At 34.3% G+C, this 16,449-nt stretch overlaps 2 protein-coding genes across 6 annotated transcripts; one reads left to right on the top strand and one right to left on the bottom strand.

The window, feature by feature from the left end:
* Positions 1-755: 755 nt before the first annotated feature.
* Positions 756-2,811, bottom strand: Bap55 (Brahma associated protein 55kD). Of its 2 annotated transcripts, none has more exons than XM_034336193.2 (6): positions 2,506-2,811; positions 2,066-2,411; positions 1,651-1,980; positions 1,326-1,577; positions 1,054-1,251; positions 756-985 (listed from the first exon to the last, which is right to left on the bottom strand). In XM_034336193.2, the coding sequence occupies exons 2-6, from the start codon at positions 2,390-2,392 to the stop codon at positions 770-772; spliced, it is 1,323 nt and encodes a 440-aa protein (XP_034192084.1). In that variant the 5' UTR covers positions 2,393-2,411; positions 2,506-2,811; the 3' UTR covers positions 756-769. The 2 variants fall into 2 exon arrangements, with proteins under 2 accessions (XP_034192084.1, XP_034192083.1); XM_034336192.2 differs by having other exon boundaries at positions 2,614-2,809.
* A 308-nt stretch (positions 2,812-3,119) lies between these two features.
* fra (neogenin protein frazzled) lies at positions 3,120-16,358 on the top strand. 4 transcript variants are annotated; one of them, XM_034336001.2, is made up of 27 exons: positions 3,120-3,447; positions 7,215-7,380; positions 7,453-7,592; positions 7,657-7,824; positions 7,912-8,034; positions 8,124-8,286; positions 8,358-8,485; positions 8,562-8,721; positions 8,811-8,926; positions 9,418-9,589; positions 9,680-9,827; positions 9,904-10,032; positions 10,119-10,325; positions 10,406-10,697; positions 10,810-10,968; positions 11,054-11,259; positions 11,348-11,503; positions 11,583-11,745; positions 11,825-12,019; positions 12,193-12,231; positions 12,363-12,495; positions 12,606-12,838; positions 13,138-13,242; positions 13,391-13,602; positions 13,677-13,893; positions 13,978-14,114; positions 14,229-16,358. In XM_034336001.2, exons 1-27 carry the CDS (start codon positions 3,393-3,395, stop codon positions 14,325-14,327), a joined length of 4,221 nt encoding a protein of 1,406 aa, XP_034191892.2. In that variant the 5' UTR covers positions 3,120-3,392; the 3' UTR covers positions 14,328-16,358. The 4 variants fall into 4 exon arrangements, with proteins under 4 accessions (XP_034191892.2, XP_034191890.2, XP_034191888.2 ...); XM_034335999.2 differs by having other exon boundaries at positions 9,181-9,589; positions 13,397-13,602; XM_034335997.2 differs by having other exon boundaries at positions 9,181-9,589.
* Positions 16,359-16,449: the final 91 nt, after the last annotated feature.

The following is a 16,449-nucleotide window of genomic DNA, read 5'->3' as shown; positions in this document are numbered from 1 at the left end:
ATACTTGAAACTGTTTCATTTTCACTGAGCAACTACTTCTAAATAAATAGGTACTGTCAGTTTAATATATTTGATCATTAGCATTCATTATTAAAGGCATAATGATATGTTAGCTTTGTGCAATATTTGATGCTTTGATCTTGTGCTATGGCGATTAAAAGTAGTGTATAGCCACATTCGAATCACCAATATCAAAGTTTCCGTTTGAAGTTTGGTTTTCAAGTCGTGCATAATTTGTAAAGCATAATTTCTCTATAGAACATTACAGGCGATGATAAAGAAGAGATGCTTCAAAGAGAAAATAAATAAAAGAACGGTCTTTACACTTGAAATTTATTGGAAAAAAGAGATGAATGTGACAAAGGAACAGTAGTAGTTATAGAAGTTTGACAGACACAGCCTTTTACCGTAAGTTTATATAAAAATCTTAATAAAACTTTTTATACATAATTTCTTATAAAATTTTATTGCATTTATGCGGTGCATTAATAATAAATAAAATTTTCATTTTTTACTGAATACTTTACAAGTCCTTAATTAATGTCTCGTATAAGTAGAAGATACTTATTCGTGTCATAGATCAACATTTAAAACACAGATTAAATCAATATTAAAGAAAAATCCAATTTTTTGCTGTATATAAGAGTTAATTTTTCATAATGTAATGTTTCATAACCATTTACTTAATCAAAGTTATCTAAAAGGTATTTGTACAAGTATTAATAATATTACTATATAAAGACAAGTTAAAATAAATTATCATCTTAATTTAGGGGCATTTTCGTTCTACTTGACTTTTTCCGCTTTCTTCGTATTCTTGACTTGAAATCCACATTTGTTGAAAAGTACCGATAGATGCTAAAATAGATCCACCTATCCAAGCTCCAAAACGCCGTTCAGCACATCCATTAACGCTAATCAATTTCAGTCTCATGCTAGAAGGAATTCTCATAGAAAGATCTCTATTTAAACGTTCTGGAAAGCCCTATAAAACCCAGAGTATGTTGATAAAAATGTTTATATAAAATCTGAACTAATGTACAGATATGATACCTGAATAAACGAATTGCCACCAGTAACAACAACACTTCCATAAAGGGCTGGTCTTACGTCAACATCGCACATACCGACACTAGTGGTAACAATATGTCCTACTCCTAACATAGTATTGCCGACCATACCACCCCGCATTTGTACTATACTAGGATCAAACAGTGCTTCTGGTATGCGAAATCTTTCACTTCCAAAATCCTTACAACATCATTAACAATTATTAAACACAAAACAATTATAGGATAACTATATCACTAGAATCGTTACAATACCTGATGGTATCCAGTAGGAAACTCATATTGAACAGCTGGAATTGTGGAAACGATTTTCTCATCGTATGGAGTTTCTGATACTTGTAACACTGTAGCTTGGAAATCTTGAATAAGTTTCTTCACCATGTAATTGTGCCAGGATTTGGTAACTTCAGGTAACCCTTTCTTTTTTACCCACCTTGGCTTTTCATGATCTTTAACAACTTCTTTACTACCCACCATATAAGAAGGGGACAGATCAATGTCATTATCCTGTTATTATTTGTAAAATATAATTATTCAACTTGTATTTATTATAAGATGATATTTAGAATAATATTTATACCTGTAAATATTGTCTACATTGCATACTTATATAGTCTCCTCCAAGGGGGGATTTGACTATTGCTTGTGTTAACACAAAACCATCTTGCACTGGAACAGCAGAAGTATGCGTTGCCCCGCTATCAACAACAATACCAGTTGCTCTGCCATTTGCAAAAGCAGCAAGAACTGCATTTTTAACCAGAAAGTAAGCTGGTACATTATATTTCTCAAACATTAATTCAGTTAGTTTTTCTCTTTTACTGCGTACATTCCATGGTGATTCAGAAAATAATACAGGATGATATTCTGCATCCGATTGGATTACTTTGGAATAAGTATAATCTAAAACCTATTAAAGCACATGTAATTGTACTTAATGTATGTAATATTTTTAAATTTATAGCTTTAGTCAAAATACTTGATCTTTATGTTACCTTTTCAAAATGATCCCAATCTTCGATCATTCCATCTTTCATGTAACTAACAACTTCCATATTCTTTCTTGGAACATGAAGTATAGTAGTATCAATATAATATTTGGTCCCAGACTGTGTAATATTATTATCTGATTTTTTATCATCAATATCCATAGGTTCTGTTTTTGTTGCTGTACAATTGGCATCTTCTCCTACACCTACAACTGCTGGAATTTCAGCTTTTGGAGTGTCTTCTTGAGCATAACCAACTCTCAAAGAATGATGACCCAAGTCAAATACCAAAGCTCCAATTTCATCTCCCCCATAAAGCATACCACCTGACATTTTGTTGATTTGAAAATATCTATAAGAATAAATATGTTTTGAATGTGAAAGAAATCCTTGCACGATAATATTTAAGCCCGTATTAAAATAGAAACTTAATTTTGAATTCGTACCTTGTAAAAACAATATAAGCATTGAGTTTACATAAACCGGTAAGGTAATGTATTTTGAAAGAAATTAATACATTACATATATATTCCCATTTAAGCTGTACAACTTACCGTAATTTTGTTACAAAAATAATTCAATGAAATGACAAAAAGACATATATTTAACGGCTACATGAACATTTATTTATGTACTTTTTCAATCGTAACAGAAACATAACCTCAACTCGAAATGACGCTTTATGCCGCCACCATAAACATATTAATTTGTAGATAAGCCGGCTTTTTAGAATCTTATAATAAGAACCTTATTAACAAAATTGTATTATTTTTGTATTCCTATTTGATTACTCTTACATGAAAATTACAATAATTCTTATGTATATAAAAAAATATTGTGAGATGATTATAACAACATATTTGAAATTATTATCATATCAAATAATAGTAAACGATGCCTCAATAGCAAAAGAATTATATCTATAATTCGATAAACCTTTTTATTTAGATTTTTCGACGTTCAAAAATAACGCAATAGGTAATTGGTGCTAAAAATTATTTAAACCACTTGTTAATTCAATAGAATTCCGTAGATGGCGCTGCAGGGACCAAGCTACAAAATGGCGACGCAGGTCAGATCGTCGGTAGACTCGAGACAATGCGGAGGTGTGTAGCCGTCTTTTGGCCATGTTCTATCGTTGGTTCCGTGATAGTGTTGTGCTAAAATGAGGTTTGTGGAAGAAAGACTCAATCTGTCGTTTTACGTACGACGGTGAGTCAAAGAAATTGGCATGTGTTCGCTTAACAGAACATTGTATGCTCGTGCAGCAAACGCGTAAAGAAATTACAGTGGCTTTTTGTACGCGTCGGAGTCTGTGACACCCGCTAGCCTAATGGAGCCGCGTACTCTTGCTATCCCGTTGGCTTTGTTGACATTCGTCGTATTAGGTAAGTTTAATATGTTTTTATTCGAAAAATACGTCATTTGTGTTATTTCTATCGGAAACAGTACAATTAGTACAAATTCTCTCTCTCTCTATATATATATATATATATATACTATATATATTTTATTATTAGAAAATGATTTAAATCCCCGCTACTAGTGCAGATGAAAGCAAAAATGTAGCGTGTACAGGATGTCATTGTTACTTATGAACTGATCGTGAATTCTCACCGTGTGACCAAGTATTATAAATGCAAGTGTAATGTAAGTTCTTGCATCTCGTTTAACGTTTTATCGATGAACGTAAAAACGAGAAAATATCATTACGTATCGTTTTACGGCTGCTACTGTTTGCATCTCGCCTCATGGTAGTAGTAGGCAAATATTTACGACACCATTCTGCGATTTTCTGTTTGCTAATCTCTTAGTATTAGAGATTACGTTCCGTAAAACACTTCAAATATGTATCTGGAATTTTTTTATTGTTCCATTAATACAGGATTACAAAATTGTTAAATTTGACAGACAAGAATTTTGACTTTTTTTTCTCTCTAAACAAGATAATGTAATAAAATGAACACCGAAGCCGGTGAATAATATAAAATTTAATATGGTATAATTTGAAAAGATTCACTCGGTTGAGAAGCACTGTATTTCGTTTCGGGTGACTATTATTGATGCAGAGAAGGTTGTCCTATAAGGGGGCGATTGGGGGGTGTATTTCCGATTGCAACGATTTCGACAAAGACGCATCCCTTGGTAGTATTATCACAATAACGAGGGCAGTATAGGTCCCCTGATAAAAGTAACGATGATTCGGCGGAGGTCTAATTGTAAGCCAGAGTTAGAGACTATTGTTCGAACGTCTAATACAGTAGTACATGTGAGAATAAATCTCAATCTTCCATATTACAGATTCATTAAAGAGGTTGCACCGCTAGAAGCATTTGCATTAAACACTTGAGCAAAGTATTTCAACAATGCGGCAAGCCTCTCCTTGCGATTTTATCGCGATAGGAAATACATATGCGAAATGTTCAGCGTTGCTATGTCAATCTATCAATATAGCAACCCACACTAGGGATTAATCGTTATATCATTTTTACATATTTCATTATTTTGTTGTAATCATATCGTATAATACAGTATTAATATCGTTGCTCTTTTTATTAATCTTTTTATTTGCTTTTGATCATTATACATATATGTACGTTGGACTAGTTAGGTATAAAGATTCATTTCCGGTTTATCGTTCTGAAGAAGTATGAAAGGGGTCTTAAAAGGGTGCGTTCCTCAAATAAACCAGTTAGCTTTGTCTGACGATGAGATACGTATCTACCGAGGTGCAGCAAACTTTGGAATAATTATAGATTCGTGTAAACGCTAGACAAGTAGTATTTACTAATTCATTACAAACTTTTGTGTTTTTTCTTTGGAGATTCACTCTAACGCTGGTAGCCGAAATACTAAATACGGAATGATCGTGCAATATACGTACTTTTATTTATAATATGTAAGTACATACGTGCGTTCAAATGTGTTTCGTGCAAAGTGGTACATATTTACAAACGTGTGTACGCTGTGACTGATGTCGTAACAACACCTTAATGGTCAGCGCCCACGCGGTGTATGTGCGTGCATATTCATATACAGGGTGATTTATCTGAGACTACCTTTATTTGCCGTCATTTAACAAAGAAGTTTCGTCTAATTTTCTCAGAATACCACGTTCTTTTTATTTGTCAGAAAGTAATTTCATCCATTTAAATAGTAACTTTGTATCGCGACATCCTCTCATATGTACTTACGTGTTCTTATCCTTTCAAGATAATTGTCTTTCCCTCGGCTTCTATGTACTTTAAACGGAAGTAACAGTCACGCTACAAAGAATAGAAGAAAGAAAAGGAAAAGAAAAGAAGTAGGGAGGAATTAATTAGTTGAAAAAGTTCATTTGTCAATATCAATATTGATCTTAGGATTGATTAGTGGTGCTCTCCGTAACCTAAGCTTTAGGAAACGATTAATCGACAATATCTTTCATCATTGGTATTGGTAGTTTATTAATAATTATAGAACACCGCGTAGATTTGTTATACCGAGGTGTAGTACGTGTACCTTGCCTTCCTTCACGGTCTGTTCGTCACATGTCGAGTACTTTTACCGCGTTTTTCAACATTCTCCCTCCTTCCCTTCCCGACTTCCATGTGCATACGAACTTGCTCTGCAAATTAATCCACGCTGCAAAAAAATTCAACAGATTTATTGTCGCGAGCAAATTTGCGCACAGTGACGATAATAGGATCGTACCTAATTTTTATGGACAATTTAAAAAGGAAAAGGAAAAAGTAGCATTATTTTAAAAACATTTTTGTTGAATCGTAGCTTTCTACGAAAGCGCATCATGATGCGACATGATCGTTGTTGCGTCGATCGTGTAAATCTTATCTACAGGAAATCATCGAATACTTTTAACTTGTCTGAGATAGCGACTTTGACGTCTCTCCACTCTCTCCGAGTCCTGTCCTGATATTTTCCTTCTTTCTTTACCTTGTCTGTCTGATATGCTATTAAATAAGATGTATACATAAACATCTGATCAGGATTCGATAAAAATAAAGGTGCGGTGGTTGTTCCGGCGACAGATTTACCTCGGGTATGGTTCTCTTCTTGATCTATTTCGGTATGCCGTGCGGTAGGTTGTCGCCCGCGTTCATAAATCAAATACTTAGACGGCCGCGGCCGCGGCGAATGGTTTATTTTCCTTTAGAATGCAGCGTCGTGGCGCTATCGGGCGCCAAATTTTGCACCTCTTTCCTTTCCCTTTTTCCTTTTTTTTTTTCGTTCTATTTTTTTTTATATATTCAAATAGAGATCGTGTACGATTTGGCGGTAAAAATTCGAACGATGGCGTAATGTCGAGAAACGTGAACGTCCAGTTTCAACGAGGAATTAAATATCTTTTGCGGTGAGAATTATTTCTGTCGATGGTTGAAGACATATATTCGCTCGTTCGGAGAAGGTGACAGACCACCGTGAGCGTGAAACTGTAACCCAATAACCCTAAGCCCTTAACAGTGTTTCTCATTTTTCTGGAAGCGTCGATTAAATGCTTTTCTTATTGCCGCGACCCTGTATTTTATGTGTATGTATCAATAGTTTCAATAAATAATGAGATTTGTAGTATATTTCTTCCAAAGGATCGTTAGTCGGGGAAACTTATCATAATTATCCGCGTTTAATACGCATCTTTTGTACGAAGAGTCTGAAGAATTTAGCGAGCTCTGCGGTATTTCTTTGGACGAGCGAATCTTTCAAATCTGTTTTTATTATTCTTTATTATTCATCCTGCGAACAAAATATTTGATGATTCGATAGAAATCGCATTGCGTTTCATAATATTGTCTTGTCAAGGTTCTTTTATTTGTATATCCTTACAAAGGATTATTCAGAAAAGATGTTGAATCGTCCTGCATAGCGGTTACGTACCGTCGCGCGTCGTATCGGCCGATCGCAAGGTCTTAAAGAATAAAAGAAAGGAAAGAAAAGAGAATTTAGGCACTCGGCTCGGGTGTCTCGCTAAAGGACTAAAGGGTGCTTCTTGTAGGGTTGCCGACCCTTTATCCCTTCCCTTCTTTTTTTTCAATTACTACAACACCTATCTATCCTCCCTTCTATACATACGTATGAGTAAAAACCATGTAATAGTTAAGCCAAGTTATTTATTAAGATGTTAAGTATCAAATAGTTATTGTATATTTATTCTCGGCAGCTAGTGCAAGTGGATTGTATTTTACTATCGAGCCACAGGATGTGGTGGTTGAACAAGGAGGTCCTGCTAGATTGGATTGTGAAGCAAAAAGTGATTTTGGGAAACCAAGTATACAGTGGCGAACCGATGATGGCCAACCAATTAATTTTATCGGAGACAGTTACCGGTAAAAGTCTTGATATCGAGAAAGTGTGTAGAACACCTGAACTAGCGTTTATGCTTTCTTCTGTTCTTTTAGATCTCAGCTAGCAAATGGATCCTTGTATATAAATAGTGTTTACAGCAGCAACTTGGAATTGACTGGAAGCTATCAATGTTTAGCTTCCATAGATGATGTTGGGGCTATTGTTTCTAGAATAGCTACAATTAAACTTGCAAGTTAGTATTTAATACTGCAAGGTAGTTAGAAACTGAAATTTATACGGAGAATTTTACTTTAAAGGTTTACCAGGATTTGAAAGAGAACCCCAAGATACAATGGTTTATCCAGGACAAATTGCATATTTAAGTTGTACTCTTCCTTCAACTTCCAATTCACTGATGATACATTGGTTAAAAGATGAACATCCTCTGATACTTGATGATAGTAGAATGACAGTTTTACCATCAGGTATAATTTTTCTTCTTTACTTGAACAATGTTGTAAATTTAATTATTTTTCGAAGTATATCGCTAATCTTTGGTACGTTGAATTTAGGTGCATTAGAAATTGATGATGTTAATGTACAAGATATTGGATCGTACAGATGTAATGCCAGTAGCTACGGACAATATAGACTCAGTAATAAAGCGCAATTAGGATTATTAACAAGTGATATTGGTTAGTGTCAATCTTTAAACATATCGATGGGTAGTGAATGTTGTTTTTGCAAAGAAGAAAATCTTTATATATTATTTTATAAACTGTAGATCAAGAAAGTACACCACCAGTTTTCATTGCTAAGCCATTACAACAAGTGGCTATCGAAGGATCAACAGTCACTCTTGAATGTGCTGCTAATGGCTATCCAAAGCCAAGTATACTTTGGCTGAAAGATGGTGTCGCAATTGATTCAGCATCTCGTGATTTTAGGTCTGCAAAACAAATAAGTTTATATTAAAAAGAAAATATAAAATGTTTAAATCTTGTATTTTCATATCTAGATACGGTAGAATTGCTGCATCCAGTCTTATAATTAATAATGTGCAAGAAATTGATGACGGTTCTTATCAATGTCGTGCAGAAAATGAAGTTGAAACATTAGACGCAGCTGCTGATTTAATTGTAAAAGGTACAATTTATTTTTAACATTCTATCTACATTCCATCGTATATGCAATAACTGTGTACCTTTTGTTACTTATTTAGTGCCGCCGCGATTTATAAAAAGACCGGAAGATAAAATAGCTAGTGAGAATCAAGATTTAGAATTTGAATGTGAAATTTATGGTAAACCAGAGCCAAAAATTACGTGGCTTAAGAATGGAGAACGTATTACATTAAATGCATATTGGCAAATTGTTAATGGGTAAGTTTATACATATAACACATCCTATTACAGTAGATCGAAGCGATTAAACAACATGGGATAAGATTTTCCTATTTGATTACTTTCAGTTATAATCTTAGAATTAACGGCCTATTACCTATAGATGCTGGAATTTTTCAATGCATCGGAACAAATTCTGCCGGAAGTGTAAAGGCTGCAGCGCGGTTAACAATTAGTCAGCCTAGTGAGTGTTTGTCTTATAATTGATAATTCCCAACATTCCTGTCTAGTACATAGTAAAAGTCGTTCTTATATTTATTTATTTATTTATTTATTTATCAGTTTGTTAATTTATTATTTAAAACAATTTTCTTCCAAGTTTAATGTATCAGTTGAGAATATTTATTTCTATCAAAAATTTTAATTTAATCTTTATTTTTTCTTTCTCTTTATGTTTCCTCCTTTTTAACCGTGTTGCATGCTAACAAATGTCTTCAGAAAAAGTAACTTCCCATAAAACGACTACTCCAAAAACAGCTCCTAAAAAAAAATTATTATTGCATCGTCAATTGTACAATAAAACGTGGCAGCATCCGAGTACTCTTTTAGGACACACGTTATCCGCGTATACACCAAATCCACCGCTTTCCATCAGTCCCTCCGACGATCCCACAGATCTTCCTGGATTAGTTAAATTTCCCAATTCCCCTTACGATCCGAAATCCCATTTTGTAGATGACACAGAGAGCCTGGAATCAATAGAGGGTAGTGTCCCATCAGCACCAAGGAATTTGAGTCTCGTTATTGTCACTGCCAGATTTGTAACTCTACGGTGGCAAGAACCAGAAAATACAAATGGAGAAATTTTAAGTTATTATATTTACTATAAACAGGAAGGTGTTCAAAGGTGATGATTTATTTTTCGATCAATAACATTTATATACTCCATACTGCTTAGAATTCTGTTGCGTACGATATAATAGTTAAATTATTACAGAGAACGAGTTATTAATACGCAACAAAAACTAGAAGCGGTGATACGAGGATTGCAGCCAAGTATGACGTATCAGTTTCGTGTGGTTGCTTTGAACGAAAGAGGTCCTGGAACGTCTAGCGAAGTATTGCAAGTCACTACACTTACAGAGGTTCGTCTATAATGGAAATAATTTATAATAAATTTATTGAATTCTTCTATGATCTGTTACCGATTTATTACAACAGGCCAACGTTCCCGGACCTCCGCTTAATTTAGAAGGTCATGCTACGAGTAGCGTGAGCATTGAGTTGTCTTGGGAAAAGCCACAAATTGTTAATGGCAGAATTTCTAAATACATCATTACATTTGTAGAGGTATATGATTTCTTTAACACCGAAAAAGACGTTAAAAATTTTATCGTATAATTCAACGTTAAATACTTTAACTATTAAATTTAAAGGGTGACAATGAGGAAATAACACGTGAAACCACTAGTACTGTGCACGAATTGGTAGACCTCGTGCCTTATACAGAATACAATATTAAAGTTCAGGCTGTAAATGAAAATGGTCCAGGTGTATTTAGCAAAGATATAGTAGTACGAACTTACAGTGCACAACCTACTCAGCCACCGCACAATGTTACAGTAGAACCTGTTAGTCCTACAGTATGTACTATCTTTGAAATTTTATACTCTGCTTCAATAAAGATTTACAGTATTTGGAATAATACATATTGCCGTTGTAGAGTATTATAATTAGATGGGAACCGCCATTGGAAGGACAAAATGGAATTATCACGGGTTACAAAATTCGTTATCGTCGACATGATCGAGGTTCACAGCCGGTCACTATAACAACCGAAGGAAATCAACGCTCACGAGTGCTCACAGGACTTGAAAAGCATGTTGTTTATCAAGTTCGTATATGTGCCTTAAATGTGAATGGAACTGGACCTTGGACTGAATGGATACAAATAGAAACATACGAAACCGAGTCGGATGAGAAAAGAGTGCCAAATACGCCCAGCAATTTAAGAAGTTAGTCCCATTTTCAGTTTTTTGGCTATCGCAACCATGAATATACTATCAATGGAAGAAACATTGTTAGTAATGTAAAACATTAAATACATTTTGCATTTGTACGTTATAGCAAAGGTGATGTCAGATTATATACAAGTTTTTTGGAATCCACCAAAGGATCAAAGTATTAAAGTAAAGGGATATAAGCTTGGCTGGGGAAAAGGTGTCCCCGACGTTGAAGTACAACCTCTCGATGGAAAAGAACGTTCTTTTACTATCGATCGGTTAGGTAAACATTCAGATCATATTATTTATTATTACTTGGAATAAATTTTAAATGGATCAAGTATGTAGTCTTCTTCTCCTCTTATTAGAACCGATGACAGAGTATGTGATATCTTTAAGAGCAACGAACGATGCTGGTGATGGTCAACCAGCATATGCAAATGTAAGAACTACCGAACGTTCTGTGTCTGAATCTTCTGTGCCTTTAATACCGCCGGTTGGTCTTAAAGCTGCCGTTCTCTCTGACACTACAGTTGTACTATACTGGACCGATACAACTTTACCGAAAACTCAAGTATGCGAACAACATACGTAACAGTTTTACAAGTAATATAATGCAATTCAATTTTATTAAGTAATAAATAATAATAATAATTTTACAGTTTGTAACGGATAATCGATATTACGTTGTTCGTTATACATCTCATCATCATAGCAGTAATCCTCGCTATAAATATCATAATGCCACTGATCTTAATTGCATGATAAATGATTTAAAACCTAATACACTATACGAGTTCACGGTGAAACTTGTTAAGGTATTTACTATGTTTGGAAAATCGTAATATATGTATGCGTAGGGATATTTAACAGACATATGATACGGTAATTCTCTAGGGGAAACGAGAATCACCGTGGAGTATGGTCGTTTCAAATCAAACTCAAGAAGCTGCACCTAGTTCTCCACCAAGGGATTTGATAATTCAGAGTTTAGAAGACCGTCCAACTTCTGTGTTATTACGGTGGCAACCTCCGAAACAGCCCAATGGACCAATTACAGGTATTTATTTATCAGTATCAAATACTTAATAACAAAAATAGGACGTTTTTAGTAAAAACATTGTATAAATTTAATTTAGGGTATATCATCTTTTATTCGACGGACAACACAAAATGGGATCGCGATTGGTTAATCGAAGGTGTTATCGGTGATAAAACTGAATTTATCGTGAAAGATCTTCTGCCCAGTACGACTTACTATTTTAAGATTCAGGCACGCAATTCCAAAGGATACGGTCCTTTTTCTACAACTGTCCCGTTTAAAACACCTCAGAGTAAATATCTTATTTTCAGAAGTAAAAGTACATGCATGTTATTCAACGACTTGTTGGTTTGTTTAGTATTGCATAAAGTGGTATCTACACTAACTACCATCTATATTTAGTTTCTCGTCTTTTGTATGATATCGGTGTTTTAATTACTGTTTATTTCTTTATTTCTATGCTAGGCAATGGCATGGATGTCTATGATGAATTGCATGATCGAGGTAAGACATTGTTCTCTGTTAGTTTCTTATAGCATGCGTTTTAAAGTAACGAGTAAAGTAATATAAAATGCACATCTTAGATGTATCTGTATAATTCTTTCGTGATAACAGATTTACCTTTCGTCTTGCAGATGGACGTGGACTTTCAAATATATTAATTTATATTGTTGTGGGTTGTTCTATTGTCCTTATTACCGGTGTAGCAGTTGTAGTTGTGGTGATATGCTGTAAACGTAATCCAGATACTCCGGATCGAAAAAAGGGGTATGTATACAATATGCATTTACTTTTCATTATTGATTAAACCGTTTTTTTGATTTTTTTTTTTTTTTTTTTTTTTTTTTAAATGTAAAACTTAAAATAAAAATGTTTAGATACATGAAAGATACGAATCAAAAGACAAACATCAAACCACCAGATTTGTGGATTCATCATGATCAAATGGAACTTAAAGCTCTTGAAAAATCTTCTATAAATGGAGAGGCATCTACTAGTGGCGTGGCTAGTAATACATTACCCAGATCAAGTAATCAGGATTACAACCAAGATGCTGTACATGGAAATTCTAGTTCATTGGATAAACGTACTTACGTGCCAAGTTACATGGGTAAGTTTTTAAGATGAAATATTATATAAAAATGTATAGATATATGTATATCTCGATGTACACGACACAATGTACACAAAAATTTTGTTCGTATAATTTGTTTAATGATTATACAAATGAAGCTAATGTTATTTTTGTCTAACGTGACTAAGAAGTACTTACATACACCGTTTTAATTATTTTACTCGACTCTTTGTTAACATCATCTTAGTTTACTTCTATTTTAGGCGAAAAATTATATTTCGTTTATTATTTCTCCGATTTTCGTATTCGATTTTTGTTCATTTACTCAAAATTAGGTAACACTGATGAGAAGTGCTCGACCCTGAGCAGACAGCATAGTCGAGGAAGCCACAAACCTAAACTCATTACACTTCCTGTTGACAGTGCATCCTTACATCAACGTGAGTAGTAGTAAATTCATCAGTTAAGTGATGTGAGAAGGTCTGATGTCTTTTTTAATTTTTGTTGTAACGATATCGATTGGAATACGGTAACTTAGTGAAATAAAAATTTGTTAAGCTGTGAAACAAAGTACTTGACTTGTTACAGCTATAGCGACAGCTACACCGATTGTGAACACGAGCATGTCGCAGCCAACGATTCACACATCGTGTAGCGATACGCCATCCGTGAGACAGAACTATCCCCGAACAGTGGCACAATATAGTTTAAGTCGAGCGCACATTACGTTAGAACCAACGCCGGAATCGAGTCCAGATTCTTGTAATATTTCAAGTTCTTATGAACCAATGCAAGGCCAAGTAAGTTTTTCATATAGTTATTATGAAAGATTAGTGAGATAAATTGTTATATGTAAATAATTATTTATTCGAAGCCATTGTCATACGGCGCAAGTGGTCAGTCGTACAGTGGAAGTACTCAGTACTCTTCGGGTCATTATAGTAACAGTAATCAACCATCGAGTACCAGTGGTGGGACTGATGGTAGTAGCAGCAGTAAAAGGATGCAAGGTCATCCTTTGAAAAGTTTTAGCGTGCCAGCACCTCCTCCTCAGTCTGCACCCTCGACACCGGCACAGCAGAAACACGGTGGTTAGTTCCATGTTTTATCATGCTCGTAATGATATCAATTACCATCGTTAATACTGTCATTACATTCTTTTTTGTTTCATATAGTTTCTCAAGTAACTGTAAGACCTACAATGTCCGGTAGTCCTTACAAGAAGCCACAAAGTACTACCCAATTAGCAAAGAATCGATTAGCCTCAGTTTCAAACCCGGTGCATACTTCGGAAGAGGTTGAACGGTTAAAGGTAACGAACGCTTTAATTACTCTTACGCTTTGATCATGTTAATCGAAGAATAATGTTCCTGTTCGATCGCAAGGGAGTATAATATTATTTTAATTTTCATCAATTTTTTTATAGCCTTCTTACAGTACGGAAGAACTAAATCAAGAGATGGCTAATTTAGAAGGTCTTATGAAAGACTTGAATGCCATAACAGCATCTGAATTTGAGTGCTAGAAGAGGTTCCTAAACCTTGTGCCATCTCAATTCAATAGACTGCAATGATACATTCTCAATGTTAGTACCTGAGAGATAGGTGTAATGATCACGTTACACGTCGAAGCCCTTGACGAAAACACGTAATTGGAAAACGATATCAATGGCCGATGAACGGTCTGGGGATCGAATTTTTCGAATGATTGAAATGAAAATTATTATACCAGTGTTATTGGACTAGAATGAGTTTTTCCTAGTCAGTTTACTTTTTCCTCCGGTACTAACGTTGCTTTCTTACAGTAAAACGCAAAGTATACTTGCCAATGTATTTTAACACTGCCACATTCTTGTAGCGAACTTGTACTTTGCAAGAAGGTGAGTGGTACGGTTTAAAAGTGTCGACGAAAAAAAGAAATTGAACATTTTATTGCCAACATTTAATGCCTGTATTTTTCTGCATACAATGTGTGCAAATCAGTCGAGACAGGAGATCAGTGATAAGTTTAACTCTTATCGAAATAGAACCATCCGTGCGATTAGAATACGTTAAATTAGTAATCCAATGAATTTATAACAAAGAAAAACGGTTTTAACGTTTTTCAATTCTTATACGTAAATAAGATTGTGAGGTACTTTTACAATTACCGTTTATGTGCTTCGATAGAGGGGAAAAAAAGAAAGAAAAGAAAGAAAAGAAAAAACGACGATCTTGCCTAAAAAAACAATTCGTACTACATCCAAAAACTCACGCGCTCTTTGCCATGATTTTATACACCCAGTAATATCGACTGCCATACTTACGCTTAGGATGGCGAGATCACGTGAGTCCTTTGATCGAACAATTTTATGGTTCATTGCGTAAGATGAACGGTAAAAATATTTCTTCTATTTTTTTATCCGTCGGAATTTTTCGTAACGTTGCATCAATTTTGATACTAGGTTTTTTATATGGTACAGTACTTTCGAATTAGTTAATTTAGTATTAATCGATTAAAGAGCAACATGTTATTAAGGTGTTTCATCGAGAACAAGAACAAGAACAAGAACAAGAACAAGAACAAGAACAAGAACAAGAACAAGAACAGGACGTTTGTGAAGATTTTACTAAATGTTACCTGTGATTTTCTAATTTTTATTTAACTATCTGAGATTTTTACGTACTGTCAAAATCGTAATATTTTCGGACAAGTATGAAACGGCCTTAAAACATTCGTATTAAGTTGCCCTATACATACTCAGTGGCTTCGGCAGCTTATAATGTAAAGAACTTTCGTGTTTCATTTACAGAAGAATTATACGCGTATACTCTTAAAGCAACAACGTAGTATTACGATCTCATTGAAAAATTATTTTAGGATTACTAGCGAACATCGAGTATGATGGGTATTATTGATAGGCTGTATAAAAGTATGAAAAGTAACGGTTTAATTTTCGCGCGATTTCGCGGTAAATCGTGTAATCGATACACGAACGCGATAAAACGAGATGTAACGATAGTAATTTCCGTGTCGATGTGTTTACAATTTCGATAGTTGATTTATCTTAATTAAGCGTTACCTTTCTAACGTCCGTTAATTAAGGTATGTACGTCGGTCTAATTTATAGAATAAATTTAATTCAAGAGCCGTCGTTAGAAATATTTTTTAACAAATATTTATAAATTGTTGTTTGTAAGCTTTGTACGTTATTTCATTTGAAGACGTTAAAAAGAAACAGCTATCAGAAGATACGTACTTGTAAGGTACGTATATAAACGTATTTTACAAGTTTATTTGTATCACTCAATATTATATAAAGCGATTACATTTACAGTGAACGGATTTCAAGTAGAATATTAAGCGACAGACAGTTTTTCACCATATCCGTCGATATACATACACGCATACATACATAGGTATATTTCCTTCCAATGCTAGGAATTTGCTACATAAATTTTGTACACGTTTTATTACGATTGAACGTCTCCGTAGTATTAACATGGAAGAGAGACTCTGAGATGCAGGATAAAGTAACGACTAACGCGACATATTAAACGGGATGAAAAAAAAAAAATGCGATCAGGTAATTACGCATGTAGTATTTCATACTATACCATCTGTTTAAGCACTTTTGTATTTTCCTAATGTTAAATATATTGTACAAA

This window comes from Osmia lignaria, chromosome 7 (genome assembly GCF_051020975.1).
Source record: "Osmia lignaria lignaria isolate PbOS001 chromosome 7, iyOsmLign1, whole genome shotgun sequence".
NCBI lineage: Eukaryota > Metazoa > Arthropoda > Insecta > Hymenoptera > Megachilidae > Osmia > Osmia lignaria.
Note: the sequence above shows the minus strand (reverse complement) of the source record. Positions and strands in the feature narration are given on the sequence as shown.

Bases quoted from the DNA above. Each gene is read 5' to 3' on its own strand.
- Bap55 (XM_034336193.2), bottom strand. From the start codon at position 2,392: ATGTCAGGTGGTATGCTTTATGGGGGAGATGAAATTGGAGCTTTGGTA. The intron at 1,578-1,650 runs GTATAAATATTA...AAATAATAACAG, and splicing joins AATGTAGACAATATTTACAG to GATAATGACATTGATCTGTC. The intron at 1,252-1,325 runs GTATTGTAACGA...TGATGTTGTAAG, and splicing joins TTCCTACTGGATACCATCAG to GATTTTGGAAGTGAAAGATT.
- fra (XM_034335997.2), top strand. From the start codon at position 3,393: ATGGAGCCGCGTACTCTTGCTATCCCGTTGGCTTTGTTGACATTCGTC. The intron at 8,287-8,357 runs GTCTGCAAAACA...TTTCATATCTAG, and splicing joins TCAGCATCTCGTGATTTTAG to ATACGGTAGAATTGCTGCAT. The intron at 9,828-9,903 runs GTTCGTCTATAA...TTATTACAACAG, and splicing joins AAGTCACTACACTTACAGAG to GCCAACGTTCCCGGACCTCC.